The sequence below is a fragment of the Chaetodon auriga genome, chromosome 19, assembly GCF_051107435.1.
Source record: "Chaetodon auriga isolate fChaAug3 chromosome 19, fChaAug3.hap1, whole genome shotgun sequence".
Classification (NCBI taxonomy): Eukaryota; Metazoa; Chordata; class Actinopteri; order Chaetodontiformes; family Chaetodontidae; genus Chaetodon; species Chaetodon auriga.
Genome location: NC_135092.1, coordinates 6,454,887 through 6,473,396, shown reverse-complemented (window position 1 = coordinate 6,473,396; position 18,510 = coordinate 6,454,887). Strand labels below are relative to the sequence as shown.

The window sequence follows — 18,510 nt, the reverse complement described above, 5'->3', positions numbered from 1 at the left end:
ATAGTCAGCATTTAGAGACTTGAAAGACTTTTATCTTGAATTCTAATTTGCTTTTGAAGTCTTCAGACTTGACCTGGAGGTGTCAGAAATAAAAGCAGCTGCGGTTTTAGTTGTGCTAACTTGCCGGAATTACGTGAAGAAGAATAAAAGAGGACGTGACGTTCCCTGAGATGGATTATGTATCTATCTCAAGCATATTTAAAGTCTGCACAGACATTTTATACAAAGCTGAACTGAAAGAAGACCAATAACTGCTTGGAAGGTCAGAAAAACACTCAAACATTAAAAAATATGTAGCTTTGAAAACAGTCAGCGTAAGTTAATGTAAAGTAGCAAGTGGGCTAAAATATGCAGAAACATCAGCGCCGTCTTTTAGCTGACCTTTCCTGGATTTTTAAAGTTGAGGCATCAACCACGTACACTTTTCCTTTTGGGATATTTTTCAAATCTCCACTGACTACAAGTTTCCCGGCAGCACAGAAAAGCTGCTCATCTTTGCCATGAAACCACCCTCATCCATTCCTCATAATCTAGTCTCATGTTTTTGGTTTGTGGAGTCTGGATCCCCTGCTGTGCTCGCAGCGACAGCCATCGTGTCGTCCTCTTTATTATTCAGATTTCTTGGAGCCAAACAGCTGTTTTGCATGGCAGATTGAATCAGAGCTGACTCTGACTCCTGACATTCAGGTGACAGATAGCAGGACTGGGTTCTTGAATTATGGCACGGCAAACAACACACAGACAAGTTGCTGCTGAAAACTCGCTGATATCGTAATCCCCAGTACACCAATGAAGAACTGCAATAGACCGTACTTCTTAAATGTACTGGGGGGGTTGTTTATGTGAACTCTTCACATAGTGTACATCTATACTTGTATATAAATTAAGTTTTACAACGAATAAAGCATCTAGACTTCATGTGCAGGGATTTTTAACTACGAAGACAAGCGTCAAAGCACAGAGAGAGAAAATTAATCGCTCCAGCCAGTAACAATATTTCTCCTCCATAACAAACTGCTGCAAATGGATTTCACAACCAAGTGTGCGGAAGGCAGCAGCCTTTATTAGTCAGACCTGAATGCATTACTTTAGCTTGACGGCAAAGTCAGCGCACTTTATCACGGTCCGGGTAATGAGAGATAACTTCCCTGCGTCTGCGAGAAGCGAGTCCGGCACCACAACCCCCATGCATTTTTTATCAGCCGCAATTACTCAGAGCTTGTTGATATTTCCCATTCGTTTCATTTGGGAACATTTGCATCAGATAACCAGAGGCCTGCTGTAGGGCTAACTGAGCCATGCTGCAGTAAATTATAGGTCTCCGACTGTCCGACAAGTCACCAGAGGATTTGCTAATGGCCAGGCTGCAGCGCAAGAGGTCAGTCAGTTCGTTTTGACGTCTGTTCTATACTTGTCAACTCTCCAGCTCCACGATCCCTTGGTCAAAACTTGTGCACGTTGTCTTTCTATGCTGCGAATTGTTCAGACGATGTGATCGGTGTCAACACACAGGAGGTTCTGTTTTTGGTCAGATTTGGTGAAATTTAGTGCCAAGAGCAAAAAAAATATCTAATTTTTATTAAACTTGTCGAGAATATAAGTGGATGAGCCCCCCAAAAGTTTCTCATTTGCTCCTCTGTGTTTTCCTTGTCAAATACACTCAGGTGTGGCCTATTTGACACTGAAACTGCCATTATTCTTAAACGGGTTGATTAACTGCAGTGTAATTTACATAGCACACACACACATCTACTCAGTGATTCTGCAAAATTTGCACCACAGTGACACAATAGTGGCCATAAATCAGGGGTCATCAGTCTGAAACTTGCAAGTTTGCAGTTTACACAAAGCCTTATTAAGTCCAGATGTTATCAGTTTGTCCATTACTGTGTTTTTCATCCAGAATAGATTATAAATGACACGTTAGAAGGATTGCACCACTTTATCTGAAGCTTGCACTCCCTTTGTAACTTCATAGTTATACTCGATTTTCAGCTTGCCTCACAAATTTAGCAGCAGTTTCTCACCTCAATAATATATGTATACACACACGTAACCAGTGACAAGCAGTCACTAGTCAAAAAGTTGAGCTGCAGAGTGAAGAGGGAGCATTGCATTGCGTGGTACTGTCTTGTCTGTTTCTGTGCCTTACTCTGCACTCCCCTCATCAATCATAATTAGCAGCAGCTCCGCTCAATTAATGCTGCAGGCTTGAGGTAGAGATGAAGGGCTGAATATCAATGTCTCCATGACAGGATCGGGTAGATCAGGGCTGATTGACAGGCAGGCGTATAACCCAATCAAGGCACAGAGACCAGGGTGGCTGCTTCCTGGTGTCTCAGATTTGTTGTAATTGACAGGTGCACAGAGATGTTCGGGGGTCCTGGAGGAGCTCTGCACCGTTTATGCAGATTAACACGTCAAAAGTACAAATGAATAAATAAACTGGTAAGCACAAATCAGGCATTTAGCCTGAGGGGATGCCATCATTACCAGATTAAACAAAGTGACTAATCATAAAAACAATCCGCTTCAAAAGTGGAGGAAGTCAAAAGACGGCAAAGCTTGGGGGTAAAAAGCTAAGTCATCTTAATTATTCAGCTATAGGCAAACAAAGATATGAATTCATAATTAACGGAGCAATGACAAATAATGTGTTTATTTTTGAACAGATATTGTAGATTATGAAGCTGTGAGGTGACTGCTTTGATAAGAGAGAAAGCGCTCGCCTTTCTACAATATTTACATGATGACATAGGAGAATCAGATTTTTTTTTGACGATGGAAATGCAAAATTCAAACCAAAAATGAGCCTTGAGGACGGGATCACAGGGATGGCACAAATTCCCAAAGCAGCCAGCCGGCGCAGGTACCTGAGGCAGAGGCCTTGTGGGAATACTTTGGGTCAGGCTAAAGAAAAAGGTGGGATAACAGATAACGAACAAACGAGACCTGCGCGGGGTGTTTTGACACACAAAAAAAATCCCTCTCCCTTTGAAACCCAAATGAGCTGATGAGAGGTCCTCATTCCAAACACACACACACACACACACACACAAACACACACACCAGTGCCCGTGAATCAAATCCTTAGATGTTTGAGTCTGAACCAGAACTGATGGGATTTTTTTTATGGTGTTTTTTATATCACCGAGCTGACCAGAGCAGCCGTAACCTCAGCTTGAACTTCCTTCATACCTGGACACAACACAGCTGTAAACACATTGCTTCTCTTAAATTGGCCTAAAAGCGCCCCCGGTTTCCAGACTTCCCTCCACGCGCCACAGACACCAGCCTCCTTTGACCTTCACACCAAGCCGCGGCCCGAACCACGGCTATTGATTTTTCTAACTATCTGTTTACTCCTCGTCTGCACACTTTCCCAGCTGCTTGGAGAGCATCGCTTGCCCCGAGGCGATCAGCGGGGCTCAGCTTGTTCCAGTCTTTGATCATCGTTCAGCCAGTGGATTAACATATGCACACTCTCTTCCTCTCTTTGTCGCTGAGCTTGATAATAAATCTATGGCCTTCCTCTCTTCCTCTCTCTCTCTCTCTCTCTCGCTCCAATATGGGACGAGCCATGAATCAATCACCCCGCTTTACGCTTCGTGTCCGACATGGATGCAAATCACAGAAGGATCTGTGGGTAAAGCTCTGCTTATTAAAACCCGATGCCTGACTCATTACAACCCGCTCATGCACATGCATGTCGCCAAGATGAACAGCAGGTAGCACGCGTGAAATACAGCAACATTGGTGGAGATAAAACACAGACAGACGAGATTAACCGATTTCTGCATCTCTTATCTCAACGGAGGCCAAAACTAAGCCTCACCCACTTTGCCAAAACTAAAAGAGAATCGAAAGCTAATGAAGTTAATTACGGCGCCATTGTGGGAGGTTACAGCCTCGTCTAAAAGAGGCTTAATCTGAGGGAAACTGCAGTGTGGAGGCTCGCCTTCATACCTGCCCTCGCTGTGCAGTAAGTGTACTAATTAAGGTTGGTTTGAGCCTACAACCACCCCAGTTAGCTCACTTAAAGGGCCAGGGCTTCTGGGGTTTAGAACAACACTCATCAGGACTCTGCAAGTAGGACACAGAGTAAATGTGCCTGAGACCGAGCAGGGATAAGAAGAAGTGTGCGTATTTCCAGGTAGACAGGTGACTTTTTTTTTTTTTTTCTTAAAAAGCAACCTATGTGGTTTCTCTAATGGCCACTGTTGAGACACGCCCTCACTCCCCGTTGCCTTTCTTATTTATTACGACCTAATTATATCAGTGTGTCAGCTAACGTAACCAGCTCCTTGCCCTAAATGCCGCAATGCTCTCGTGGCTGAGCTCGTACTTGCAGACCTTATGTTTCTGAGCAGTGTACCATTTAACCACGGCTTCTCGAGGCGCACAGGGTTGTTTAGCCTGCACTTTTTTCCCTGCTCAGTCCATCAAGAATGCAACGGATGAAGCAGAGGAGTACATGTGGTTAATAAAAATACAGTAACAACATGAGCTCAGGACTGGCAGGAGGAGGGGGAGGAGGAGGAGTGAATTTGGACGAGTTCCCCTCCTAATCATCAGCGTGTCGGCCTGAGCGGGCCTGTGAGGTGCCGGAGCTGGGGCCCTATTAAAAAACCGAAGCCCAGCTTGCCGGAAAAGATCCGTCCTCTCACCTCAGAAAACAACAACCCCGCTCGCCCCGACAGCGAGACAATCAGCCGTGCACTGCTCAGGGTGAGGCGGCGGTGACCCACCGTGCCGGGATGAAGCCAGTTCTACACACTGATGAGCGCTTTCACAGACATCAAACGGGAGTGCTGCAGACCTCCCCACGACCTGCCTGTGCTGCCTTGTCTCCTGCTCTCTGCTTTTATTTGAGGTTGATACTGGCAGACAGATCGGCAAATATCGATCACGGCGCACTCGGTAAAATTCTCCCTCCAGGTTTGAGAGGTGATTACAGGCCCTGGACGCAGCTGATGCAGACTGGGTGTGTGTATGTGTGTACATTTAGGTTTTTCCTACCCCACCTGTCAAACAGGCCGAGGAGAGTGGCCCCATATTCTTTGGTTCGAGTGTCTCCAATCATCTGCAGAAGAGAGACGTCTTTAAAAAAAAAAAAACACACCCCGACAGACAGGCAGGCAGGCAGGCAGACACACTGTACAACACAGAAAATAGGTTATAAAGCGCGGAGAATAATGCATGTGAATCCCAATCATCGAAATTCAAATGATTTGGATGCATCCCCAACCAGCCCTCCTCTCCTTGTCTGCCTTCTGTCGAGGCCTCAGAACTCACCAATAGGATCGGAGGGAAACAGGCTGCAGATTCAGAGGGTTTGCATTAGGAATGGCCCGTTATTAATTAAGCTTGTGGGGAAGAGTTTTTTGACAGCGGCTCCCGAGGCGGCGAGCGGTGTGGATCTTGGCGCTGACCTGGCCCAGCAGGGGTAGGAGCTGTGTCTTTGAGGTGGTGGTGGTGGTGGTGGGGGTAGAATGGGTGGTGGGCGGGAGAGAAAGAGGAGGAAGGGGGGGGCTGGCTTCATGCCGACAGCCAGGCCTGCCACGTCTGCGTGCCCGCTTTGAAGTGTCACCTTGAGGGAAGAGCCGATGGCCGGGAAGCCGGGAGGGCGGGAGCCGCGGAGAGGAGTGGCACGGTTGGCATTGCCAGACATGGCGCTTTAATATTGCATGGGCTCCCGTCCATCTCTGTACACACTCAGGACATTCCTTCTGCTTGATTTAGTTTGAAAGTAGATCTTTGTTTTTTTTTCTCTCCCTCTCCTTTCCCCTCCTCTCTCACCATGCCGTGGCTCAACACCTGTGCTGGTTTTGTGCTCATTCTTGCCTGAACAAATGTCAAGCTCTGCAGTCAGAGGAACTTTAACAACTCCCTGCATTATCAAAGTTGACAGTGTTGCATTTGGCCTGCTGAGGGATGCAGAGTTGATGCGTATAGCTTTTTATAACAGCTTTAAATAATTGCACTGGAAAAATCATCTCCATCTTCTCATGTCAGTTCTCTGTAGAACTGATTTTTAGATACAAATATTACGTTTCCCTAAAAAATTTAAATGGTCTTGAAACAAGTGCAAAACTCGGCCAGTGCAGTGAGAATATTTAAAAATATTTCCATTAGAAAGCAACCTAACTCCTAACAGAAACATCTGTTTACTCCTCTGGGTTGAACATAGAAACTGAAAGAATACTGCAGCATTTAAAGGCCATTCTGACTGATTTGACCGCACAAATGTTTTGGACTTTGAGTTACACCCACCTCGACTCTATCTTCCCCTCTGCCTCCATGCATATAGAAACAAGAGAGAATAAGCCAGTTTGCTCCACGAGAATCCCGAAAAATGAAATCTAGTTTTCGAAAATGCATGAGACAAGTTAATCTGCATTGGGAACTGACTTTCTTCACTTGTTTTTTAAGAAATTATACTTTCAGGACTAATTTATTGGTAAAAATGACCTGATGAGAAGCAGTTTATGCTAAGCTTTTGCCTCAGAATAAAAATGCAGACACTGGTAAATCAATAATGATGTTGCTTATTGGCCGACTTTCCGCAAAATCCAAGAAATATTCACTCTGGTGTTGCTAATTGCTAATGTTGCTTTCATCACTTCCTCAAATGGCATCTTCCTTTACGAAAACGAAGCCATATCGCTGGGGACTAAACTTAAACTTTTACTATTTCTCTGCAGTCTCGCTGTGTTTGCCTGACCTGCTGCCAGCACAGTTACAGAGCGCGGCGGAGAATCAAACATGGCGTTAGTTTGAGGAGATGCATGAGAGGGAGTTTATCAACAGAGGCTGCAGGAAGGAGGTGTTTTGAAGTGAGGAAAAACGTATTTAAAAAAACACTCACACTGCACGCACTTTCTACCCACTTTAACAACCGTCCCAGTTCACAAATAGCAGTTTTAACTCCCCTGATTAGCACTGACATCTGCAGCCTTTCATCTCTCCCTCCATCTTGTTTTTTTAATCAGATTAACCCAAACGGGCATCCTTTAATGGCCTCTTTTTTAGGAAAGCTGAAAGAGGAGAGATAATTAAAATAATTAAACCGCTGGGACCGGTCTGTGCGCGCTCATCTCCCGCTCTTTTCTTTTCTTCTCGCCTTTAAGTTTGGATTCTGCCTTGCTTACTGAATCAAGCAGCACAGAGAGAGAAAGACTCATCATCCTCACTTAATTGCGTTAAGTTGACTCTCGGAGGTCCAATTTTTCCCTCCAAAACCAACAGCCAATGTAGGATCTGATCTTTAGGTGCATGTCAGCTATCTAAATGTGGAAGCAGAGGGGGGAGGGCACATTTCTAAACAGCCTTTATGGAGCATATTTATTTAGTCAGTGAGTGTATTTTGCATAAGGCCAAAGATAAAAAAAGGGGAAAAAAGTATCCTCTTTAATGATTATTTATTCATGGACTTTTAAGCTTTTAATGAGGACAAATGAAGCCGTTTTCCAGAGTGTCAGTATGTAGTATGCTTACCAAAAATATTCTTGTTTAGCATTTTCTTTTACACTGTGTGTCCGTGAGGAATAAACACTAACATTTAAATATAACTAGGAGTTTGGAGAGAGACTTTTAAGCGATCAGTTTGTCTTGATCTTGCATGAATATAAAATTTCCCCCAAGTTTTGATCAGACTCCGTGATGATGATGATGATGATTTATTCATTTTCAGTAATTCTCGTAATTGAAGCTAAATTGATCAAATGTAATTGATAGCCGCTGTATAGGAAAGCTTTTAAAAACTAAGTGGCTTATCAGAATCTGGGTGCTTTTCAAAATAAAATTTTTCTAACTTCCAAACCACACGGCAACTTTATCAGTCCGTGACCTCCTCAACTTGACAAACATATACTCCATTAAATCAATTATTCACTCCTGTGTAATTCATTCTCATTCATATGAACACATGTGTCGTACGTTTGTACCTCCTCACTTCTACACCGACAATCCGAGAAAAAAAAGTGGGCTATACCGCACCGCCTGAATTATATTTCGCATTATAGGTGTACATATCTTGAATATTATAATGACACGTCTTCAGATGAATTCAAACTTTACTTCCTGTCAAAAAGAATCTAATGAATTCTTGCATGAGGATTTTACCGAGAGCAAGAGCCCCGACATCCCTCTCGGAGTGCAGCCCCAACTTTACACAAGCTCGGATGTCTTTTTCCCCCCTCATACACTTTCACTTCATTCAGATCATTTTCACAGGGCTTCATTTCAAGTTGGCACACACACAAAAAAAAAGAAAGAATCCCTTTGCTGGAAATACTTAAGATTTATGTTTAAATTTTCATGGAATCTTTGAGAACATTGAGGAGCAATTTCACATTTGCACTGACATCTAATTTCTCAAGTAGAGTCTGAAAGCACAAATTGCCAAGGATTCCCTATGTGCCCAATTATCCTGCATCAATTTCCTTGACCCTGCGGAATGCTGGTAAATTAATCATACCACTTTTTTTTTTTTTGGACTCTCTCTCTCTCTCTCTCTCGTGAAATACATATGCACGCGTTTGATAAACTAATCATACTTGGTCGGTTATACTCACAAAAAATGATTCCGTCCTGGAAGCAGGATGGGAGTTAACAGCAAGGCCCAGGGAGCTGATAAAACACACACACGGATCGTACGTCACGTATGTACATACACAAAACACACACGTAAAATACAAACACAAAATGACAGAATACTGTTCGGGAAAGAGTGTTAATGTTTCCTACTGTGTACATATTTGTATTTACAAATCAAATAATGCCACAAATTAATCAGATTAAATTGTGTAAATCAACATGGAGGATAATTTTCTGGTTTAAAGCATCAGTGATGTTTCTGGTTTTACTTTATTGTCTGCTGTCTTTGGAGAAGGTGTTTTCCTTTTCAACAGCCGTATTAACACTATTTTCCTTGTCAAGTAATCTCAAGTGAGCTCAAATATTACAGAAAAAAATACTTCGACTGAGAGAAAAAACACACAACAGCACTTCTCGTCAATATCATCATCTGTGCTGTCATGTATTGACCTCAGCAGCACCATTAACAGCCTAAGGATCTGAATCATCTTCAATCATCTGCTGTGTAACACCATATTTACCAGCCTGCCTTACCTGTTGATCCCAACATGGCTGCACAGTGCGCTGTTTTTTTTTTTTTTTTGGAGCAACAGTGTCCTCTGGTGGAAACAGGACAACAAACAGCAGAGTAAAAGCAAATACAAACAGCATGGAAACAGAGACACCTACAGTATTTGTGGAAAAACTGCTCGCAGATATGTACTCACCTTCCTGAAAGTCAGCAGGAAAGATGGGATGTCCAAAAATAAACTTTAGGTTAAAAAAAAAAGAAAAAAGAAAAAAAAAAGTTGTAGACTGAAAAACAAAAAAATGTAAGCAAAACTGTCCACTGACACAAGAGCTCCAATATGAAAAACAATGACTATGAAATGTCCTAATCAAGCTAGTAAATGCAATATTTGACTTCTGAAGTGACACCGGCTATCAGCAGCTCTCATCCAGTCTTCAGTGACACTGAAAAACAATATGACGTCCAGTTTTCATACTTTCTACTTGACTGTTTTGTGTTTCTATCTTGGAATACTGACTGTCTGTAATATGTTCCTCGACTGCAGGGAGCGGCTCCTTTGCTAATATTTGTTTGGCTAATGGTAAACAAAGTGTTAGATTTGAAAACATTCACATTTAAGACTCACTCAGGGTAAAAAGAAGACAGTCCTTCATTGTATAAAGTAGCTTTCTTGACGACAGTGACACTAGTTAAGAAAAACGACGCCACTCTTTCATACGCCCATTAGATATGAGAAGCCAGGAGACAGTTTGCGTACTATAGCTAAATTAAGGTCAGCTGCGCGAATTCAAACAACGCGATATAATGAGTGAATTCGTGAGATTTAAACAGCCAATAGCTGGACTGGTTTACCTCCGTACACGGCTAGGCTAGCCGCTTCAGGTGTCAATACTGAACTAAGCTGATGGGGTTTTGGCTGCAGCTTCATATACAAGTTCGCGTTAGCCAACAAACAGGAGACAGGGGTCAGTGTTTGCATCTGCGTCCTGGAGACAAAGCAAATAAGTGAAGTGTTATTTCTCAAAAAGTTGAACTATTACTTTAAGAACTGCTTCACGTCGTCCATACTTTAGAAACCAGCTAGCTGTACAATTTTACTCCGGTTAGGATGTTGGTGCGGCTAACTAGCTGTACTTGTGTCATAGCCTGTCAACCGTTTTTAAGTCTGTACTCTAATTTTTTCTTAAATTACAAGTACCATACCGACTACTATTACTACTATCAGCAGCAGTAGTGGCAGCGTTAATTGCCGTTTGACCGTCAGTATTTTTTATAATAAATAAATAATAATTTGTATCAGTCGACTATCACAATAACTTCGTATGCTTTCGTACTCAGGCAGGCCAAACACTGTGGGGCTGCCCACCAAAAAAAAAAGTAATTAAGTCTCTGTTCATGTGTTTTCTGTCAAGCTGTAAACCAATAACACAGTTTAGGGTGGTGGGCTGACTCTTTTCCATGTACAAACATCTGAAAGTGTTCAGTCCCAACAACAAACTGGCCATAATGAGAGAACAGCCTCGATGCTGCCTCTCTGCAGAGGTTCAAACCAAATGGAGGCCGCAAAAATAAGCAAAACTCAGAATTGTAGTGCAAAACATTGAAGACGATCTTTATTGTTCACAGTTAAACACAAGCCACTGCTTTAAGAACTTCCTTTTTTGCCATTTTGTCCCAGATTCTCCAGCTCCGGTCAGAGTCCTGGTTTCTTCGATTTGTGCTGATTGTACCTTCTGTCTTGGTTTGCTGTAGTTACTACGGTTGGCATTTAAAGTGGATCGTTGAACATGCTTTAGATAGCGAGGCAAAAGGAAGTGACAGCAGGAGTTCCCAGTGGACAACAGGATTTAGACGACTTTCAAAACCAGTGTTTGCTTCTAATACTTAGAAGAAACGACCTGCAGAAGGGAACCTGATAAGACGAGATGTTTTTGGTTTTATTCCCCGCGCTGCAACCAGCTGAATGTACACAGGACATGAGAAACAGCACTTCTCTTTAGAGATGTTTGGATTCGGCCAGAACACCAGTGTTTGCATGGCACTTCAAAATGATCAGCTGCTCGTGGCCTTGTGTCTCTTGCCAGGTGTGATTCTACTTTAGGATATGTGCTTGTGAGCTCCCTTCATGGCTGAATAAATGGTTCTGGTTTTTACAGAATTTTTGCCCCTGATTTTTATTTTATTCCACTGGCTTTTATTTGCTTTTTGACATTGCACCGCTCTTACTGTTGTAATTTTTAGTCTGTTTATTGTCGTTTTTATTTTTTGTCTGTGTTGTTTCAGCTTTGCCATGTTAAACCCTTTGGGCTGTGTGTTTGTCTGAAAGGTGGAGTATAAATAAAGTTGAGTTTCCTCAGAACAAACCAAACATCTCCGCTTACTAATCACCTCCACCACTCTGATGTAACACTCGCTCAACATGTCCTCCGACATGAAAAACACGTCGGTCCGCGGCCAATGGCAAAGCAACAGATGATGGCGACAAATGTAACATCTCCTGCTCTTCTGTTTCTTTAAATATTGGATTTTGAGTAGGAGTGGTAGCGTTTAAATGGTCAGTACACTCAAAAAAAACAAAAAAATTGGTTGTTTAGCGCCAATGCTATCAATGAGAGAGCTTTTAGATAATCTGTTTCCACAGTCAACACAGTGGAGGTGGACGGACCTTTACTTGTGGTGCTCACAGTATTTAAAAATGACATCTAAACATCTTAGCAGCAAATTGTCTTTACAGAAACACAGTCCTCGTCACAGACCTCGCTGATACCTTTCATTCAAAAGGGACTATTTCCTCAGTAGAAAGCAGTTCTCAGAAAGGTCTGCACATAATCCAAAGTAACCGGGACACTGTTTCAGAGGATGAGTTGCTGCCGAGTTTTTTTTTTTTTCAATGTTATTTTTCAATGATGTGGGCATCACAAACAGAATTCTCATTCACTTCCATTGTGTTGGCTGTGGAGGCAGAAATCTCAGAGACAAATGTCAAAATTTGGACGAATTACAGCTGAACTATCTGCATGGCTGATGCAACTGCAGCTAAATGGGAAAATGTACATTTTTAGTGTGAACTGACCCTTTAAACATCACGCTCACACTGTCACGTATAAATTCTGGATAACTTTGATCGCATCCTGTCGGCATGTCTTTGAGCATCTTTGTCTCATAACCAAATTCAAAAATCTGGCTTTTCCACTGGTAACAACACATTGACTTTGTATCCCTGTGAAACTTGTCAAAAATCTTCAGGGGAATGAATCAGTATAAAAAAAAAAAAAAACAAGAAAAAAAAAAAACACTGGGGGAAATCCTGTTGCCCACTCAGAGGAATGGAACATATAACACTGAATTCCAAAGAGTTGCTGACATGATACTCTTTCGCTGATTTGTAGCTCTTCTTCATCGTTAAACTTCAGTCTCTCCACCTCCACACCGGCTCAGTTCTGTGTCTCTAACTGTGCTCGTGATGTGTTTCGTTATAGTCCATGATCTTTAGCTGCTGCTGCCGGGGACGCCCCGACCCCGCATGACCCCGCCCTCCGCCTGACCCCACCCCTGCCTTCCTGCGGGGGCTTTCCTGGCTGGAGGCCTTCTGCTTGGGCTCAGAAGGGGGCTCCTTGGTGGGCACAGTGAGAGGAGCGGCGAGGGCGGGGGCTGGGACAGGGGGCGGAGTAGGGATGGGGCAAGGTGCAGGGCCTACGGTGGCGATGTAACCCGAGCAGGGCGGCTCCACGCACAGCTCAGTCTTCAGGCCGTGGGCGAGGCCGGCCAGGCGCGGCGGTGGTTGCTCCTCGTCGCACTGGCTCTCGCTCTTGTTGCGGAACAGCTCGCGCGCCCTCATGCCCAGGAAGCTCTTGGCGCTGGGGTAGGAGCCCACGGTGAGCGGCGCGTCAGAGGGTTGCAGGGGTGCGAGCGGATTGGCGTGGGAACAGGACAGGGAGGGCTCCACCAGCAGGGGCGGGGCCAGGTCCTGGCTGCCATTGATGGAGTTGGCTGTTGTCTTGGAAGAGTTGCTCGCCTTTGGTTGCCCTGGCGATAAAGTGCTGCCGTTACCCTGGGGGGAGTCGTGTGGCGGTCTACTGTCCGCCTCGTCGTTGATGTGAGTTTTACTTGGTCCATCCGGCAGCATGACACTGTGGAAGACATGTTCAGAACTACTCAAGAAATGCATTGATCGGATGATACCAGGTATTACTGCATCTACCATAGTCACTAAAATACCACTAACACATGCATCAGTAACATTTATTCATACAGCAGCTACTGGAGCTTTGGTTCATCAGGTGTCACTTAAAATTTGTGCATATTAGACACCTGAACCTGGTACACGTTGCACTTTGCATGTCTATTACAGTAAGTTGTGACATCTGAAGCAGACATATTTATGTGCTGACAGCACAGTTATCATAAAATAGTATAATTTAAAATGAAAAAGAGAAAAAGGGGGAGCATTTATAGAGTGCCTATAAGACAAAAGCTAAATTATAAACATTTACTGGGCTCCACATGACCAAATTAACCAGAATAGAAGTGGCACAATCTAGAGGTGATTAAATATTATTGAACTATTTCTGTTAGAATTGTAATTTTTTTCTGACTCTTCTCAATCTTTTTTTCCTTGTGTACAGTTTTACAACTTGAGGCCTCTAAAAGTAGTAAAAGTAAACAATCTCTTTGGGTGTTTGCAGGGAGCTTATAGACATACAGTATGCAACCATCACCGGTAGACAGTGGTCACTTTCAAGAGGTTGGAAACAGCTATAAAGCAGCGCAAACTCAAGTTCAGCTGTGTAACAATATTTACAAACTGGACTATCTAAGAAACAGATAACCATATACTAAAACAGCCGCACTTAAAATGTTCTCCAAGTCTGACCTGGAATCAGCACAAGTGAGTGGGTCAGCTCTGCCCCCTGCTGGTGAACCGGTGGCGATGCTGGCAGGAGCCTCCATCTCCACTCTGCTGTAGAGCTGCAGGAGTTCAGTCTGCAGCAGCTGAGTGATTCTCCTCTGAGCCTGATACCTGCTGTCTGAGGCCTGCAGCTCCGCCCTGCAAAGAAAGAGATGAGACAGGAAGGAGACGAGGACAACGACAACGTGGGAGAGAGAATGTGAGAACCACTGACATCGAAAGAAAACATGAGCGACATCTGATCTACTTAGACCAATAATTCATGTCCTACTGATTTAGATGCTCCAGTCCAAGCTCATTTCGACAACTCGGAGGTTCATACTCACTTTGCTTGACATTTTACATCCTCGAGGAACTTCTTCTGCTCGACGATGAGGTGTTCCTTCTTGGAGAGGTGCGTCTCCAGCTCGGAGACTCTCTGCTGCGCCGCCTCCAGCTTCTGACCCTGAACCAGCAGGTTCTGCCTCAGCGTCTCCACCTCTTTTCTATAAGACACCTGCAGCATCTGGGCCTCCTGGGGGTCAGGTCATAGTCCAAAGAGCAGGAAGGAACAACAAATGTATGAGAGAGGTTTTCAGCCATGTGAGATCAGTTTGATTTTTTCATGATTATTCTATTTCCAATGTGCATTACTGTTTTTCTATTTACAGGAAATGCTATGTTCAGGTTCAGGTTTGCTTTCCATGTCAGTTAACATCTGTTTGCAGATTTTATGAGAAGAGTTAATTTTATGATCGGCTTAACAAATAATGAAACTTTAGAGACGTTTTTTTTGTGGAAGAAATTATTAATATATCATTAAAACAACCTTCTGACTACACTGAAGTCTATCCTGGTACTTTGGATAACTACGATCCTGACTTATGGAGACAGATGAAGCTACAGCGAAGCTAAAAACGCTTCAGTGGGACAGTTTGACTCGAGGCCCAACAAACCCAATTAGTGTCCCCTTTGTCACCTCAGTACGTCGTCTCTGCAGTTCTGTGCATCTGTCTCTCACACTCTCTCTCACTCTCACACTCACACTCACACACACACACACACACACACACACTTCTTTCCACCATACCTTCGTATTATCAGCGCCTGTGTGGTGTAGCTCCTGCATGGACAGCTTATGTGCCTCCCCGAGGAGCAGCAGCTGCTTGTTCAGGAAGCTCATCTGCTGCTGGGTGCTCTCACTGTTGCTCAGCTGAAGGACACACGAGACAAACAATGACAATTGAGGGCATAACAGCAGCAACACTACAAATCAAACCTGTCCACAAGTACTTAACACAATAAGCATGACAGAATTACAGATTCGACGAGCTGCAGCATGAAATTTTTCAGTATGCACGTCACTGAGGAACTAGTTAGTCTGAAATAAATGTTTCTTCCCATAGAATGACACTTTGCAGTCACTCTATGGGAATTATCGTGAGGAATCAGTTGCCAGACGCTGACATGTCAAGATACTAAACCATGCAGCCTGAAAATCATAAATCAGGAACTTTCATCAACTCCGTCAATGCCGTCTGATCTGAAAGGACGTTTTCCTGAATCAACGGCGCCTTGTTTGTCAGGATTTCAGTTCAGTCTGGGTCAGACGGAGGAAACAGACCTCAGACAAACCCCAGGAGGCAGAAAAACACCCAGACCCCCTGTGTCGCTGACCCAAAAATAGAGAGGGAGAGACAACGTCTCCAAGGCAACTGAGCCCTGGGACAGTGTGCAGTGTGCAGAGAGGTGGCAGGACGAGGACAGGGGCTGTTGTTGCTCCCCAAGTCTGACCCGACTGCCCAGCAGCACAGAAAATATCAACCAATGGCCGTCCAGGGCAGAAACACCACTTCAATTCAACTTTGAATAAAGAGGAATTACATGCTACATGCTGACCATGTTCAACCTCTATTAAACCTCCAGCTGTATATAAGCAGCACATATTCTAAGCACATTTCAATGTGTTTATTCATATATCCACTTTTACCACAACGCGTCCTGTAACACATCCATAACTGGTGCAGTAAAAGGTGATGAATGTTTGAGCTCCTTAATAGAGTGATTTGTCCCTGTGGGTTTGGAGAAGAAAAAAAACAAAATCTGGAAATTGTTTCTTCGTTGTATAAGCAGTTAGAAAATGCTTTCGAAATGTGTCACAACATATAATAAATGAAGTGGTGCTTCAAAGATCCCCCCGGCCGACAAATAATATTCTCCAAACGTAAGCTTGTTTGGTACAGACCCCAGAAAAGATCAATCAACATATTTTGTCTTTATTTTCAGTGAAAATGAAATGCAGAAATGACCGTTCAAATGGTGACTCATATCTCAGTGGCAGGATCAATCCAGGAAATCAGTTAAATCCAGTGGAGTTTACAAAATGCAATATTTGTATTATTTACTCTATTAAAAACATTTCCAGTTGAAATAATGTTTGAATCTGAAGAGTAAAAAGTCTTATAAAATTCACATACTCAAAGTTCGAATAATTGTTCTCAATTTTACTTGAATAAATATTGAAGATGTTCCGACTTTCCAAAAGGAGAAATGTTAGAAATCCTCAGACAAAGTGAGACAAATGTTCTTAGAATTAAATTCTACAGACATCAGTACACCTTTCCTGCATGAGGGGTCTCTCAAACATGTTCTCTTTACAGCTGTTTTACTGACATATTCACTGAAATACAACTCAATTATTTACAGAGATGAAACAAAAGTACAGGAATTGCTGTTTTGCATTTTAACCCAGAGAACATAAACCAAGTGCAAACAGGTGCTGTTCAGCTGGAGGAGCCTGGCCAGACAGCCTTTCTTCTTCTTTTCCAGCATTTCTGTCACTCTGGACTAAAGATGATCCACCCTTGAGGCCATGTCGCTCTCCCTCTCAGACCACTCCTGCTGCTTCTCCTTCAGCGTCTCGTCCTGCCACTGTTTCAGATGGACCTGCAGCTGCTCCTCTGCTTTTTTTCTGGCCAGCTGAGACGTCTTTGTTCACTTTTGTCAGGTGCTCCGGCTGATCCACGTAGGACGTCTGGGCTCTTTCTGTCTCCTCCTGAGTTTCCTCCTTGATCCTCAGCAGATCTTTCTCCAGCTCACTTCGCTTTAAGCTGTGCCTCTTCTACAGCTGAGCTCTTTTTGGAGAGCTCATCCTCCAGTTCCAGGGCCATTGCCTTCTTTTTTCTCCATTGCCTCTTCAGTGCTGAGCTGTTGTTTGAGCTGCTGTATTTCGGGCAGAAGTGTGTCTTTGTCCTTCTGCTGTTTGACGCCCTCGTCCTCCAGCTCAGTCTGCTGCTCTTGGTCCCTCAGGGTTCTGAACCACTGGTACTTTATGGGAGCTCTTTTCTCTTTCCTCGGAGTTTTCAGACTCAGGATCTGCTGCATCAGCTTCATTTGAAACTTCTGCAGTTGGAGGTTGACCTTCTCCACCTCTTTAGCCCGTGCGGACTGGCTCTTCTGGCTGCTGCAATCATCTTAAGTGAGGCAGGGAACCAGCTTGATGGCTCTCTTCATCAAGGTAATTTGTTCCTTCTGCAGGTTCACGCTGAGATCCATGACGCCCTTCTTCAAAGCCATGACCTTCTCATGCCGCTCGTCAACACTGGACTGGAGTCTGGCCTTGCACTTCGCCAGATCTTCGTGAGCCTTCAGGAGCATCAGCTGAGAGATTTTCTTCTCATCAGTCTGTGAAGCCTTTGTGCACTGACTGGCTGCATGAACCATCCTCACATTTGCAGCTGCGTTCGTGTTTTGCTTCCTTCCTTCTTCTTTGCCCTGTCCTGTTTTTTATTCAGACCTGCAGCATTGTTTTCAGAGGTCATCAGGCTTGTCTTCTCCAGCTGAGTCGTCAGTCTCTTGCTCCTCTTCTCCGCAGCTTCCAGTCTCCACTTAGACATGTGCTGATCCATGCCACCGTCTTCCAGCTGCTTTCTCAGAAGAGCGTTTTCTCTCTGCAGCTCAGTCAACTCGTCCCCCTGGACGACAGACTCCACCTGACAACCTAAGTTCACTATTTAAGCGCATCAACATTCCATCTGTGTCAGTGTGAGCTCATGGCCACGTTTGGTGCATTATAGAATTTTAGATTTTTTTTTTTAATTTGAAACACAAACACAGTTGTACAATAAAAACAACAATCAAATCATGGGGTCTTTAGGTTTTCAGGTAATCACGACACCGAAGCATCTGAGAAGCAGTGTGCGTGTGCTGTGCTGTAAATGAACAAAGGAAGGCTGTTTGCAGACTGTAAAAAGCAGCTGCTTCACTTCACAAACAAATGCGAGGACTCTGCTGCAAGCTCGCTATATGGGCTGTGTTTGAACTAATTCTAGCAAATAATGTGTTTGTTCGAATTTGATATCGTGGCCGACAACAAACATATTCTCCTGATGCGAGAGAGCATGCTTGTTAAATCAAAAATGAACACACCTGAGATGTTGGTAATAATCCCTCATCGCATGCACACAATGACGATAAGAGCAGCTCGTCAAAGCAAAACCAGGAAGTCTGTGAC

At 43.7% G+C, this 18,510-nt stretch overlaps 1 protein-coding gene across 1 annotated transcript in view; it reads right to left on the bottom strand.

Moving 5' to 3' along the window:
- Positions 1–10,696: 10,696 nt before the first annotated feature.
- The window catches only part of tsc1b (TSC complex subunit 1b), a 28,491-nt gene continuing 20,677 nt past the window's right edge, over positions 10,697–18,510 (bottom strand). Inside the window, exons 19-22 of the mRNA XM_076757988.1 lie at positions 15,088–15,210; positions 14,345–14,532; positions 13,983–14,156; positions 10,697–13,239 (exon numbers count right to left, since the gene is read on the bottom strand). Of these exons, the coding sequence (XP_076614103.1) occupies positions 12,558–13,239; positions 13,983–14,156; positions 14,345–14,532; positions 15,088–15,210 (1,167 nt within the window). The 3' untranslated portion in view covers positions 10,697–12,557. The remainder of the gene's footprint in view (positions 13,240–13,982; positions 14,157–14,344; positions 14,533–15,087; positions 15,211–18,510) is intronic.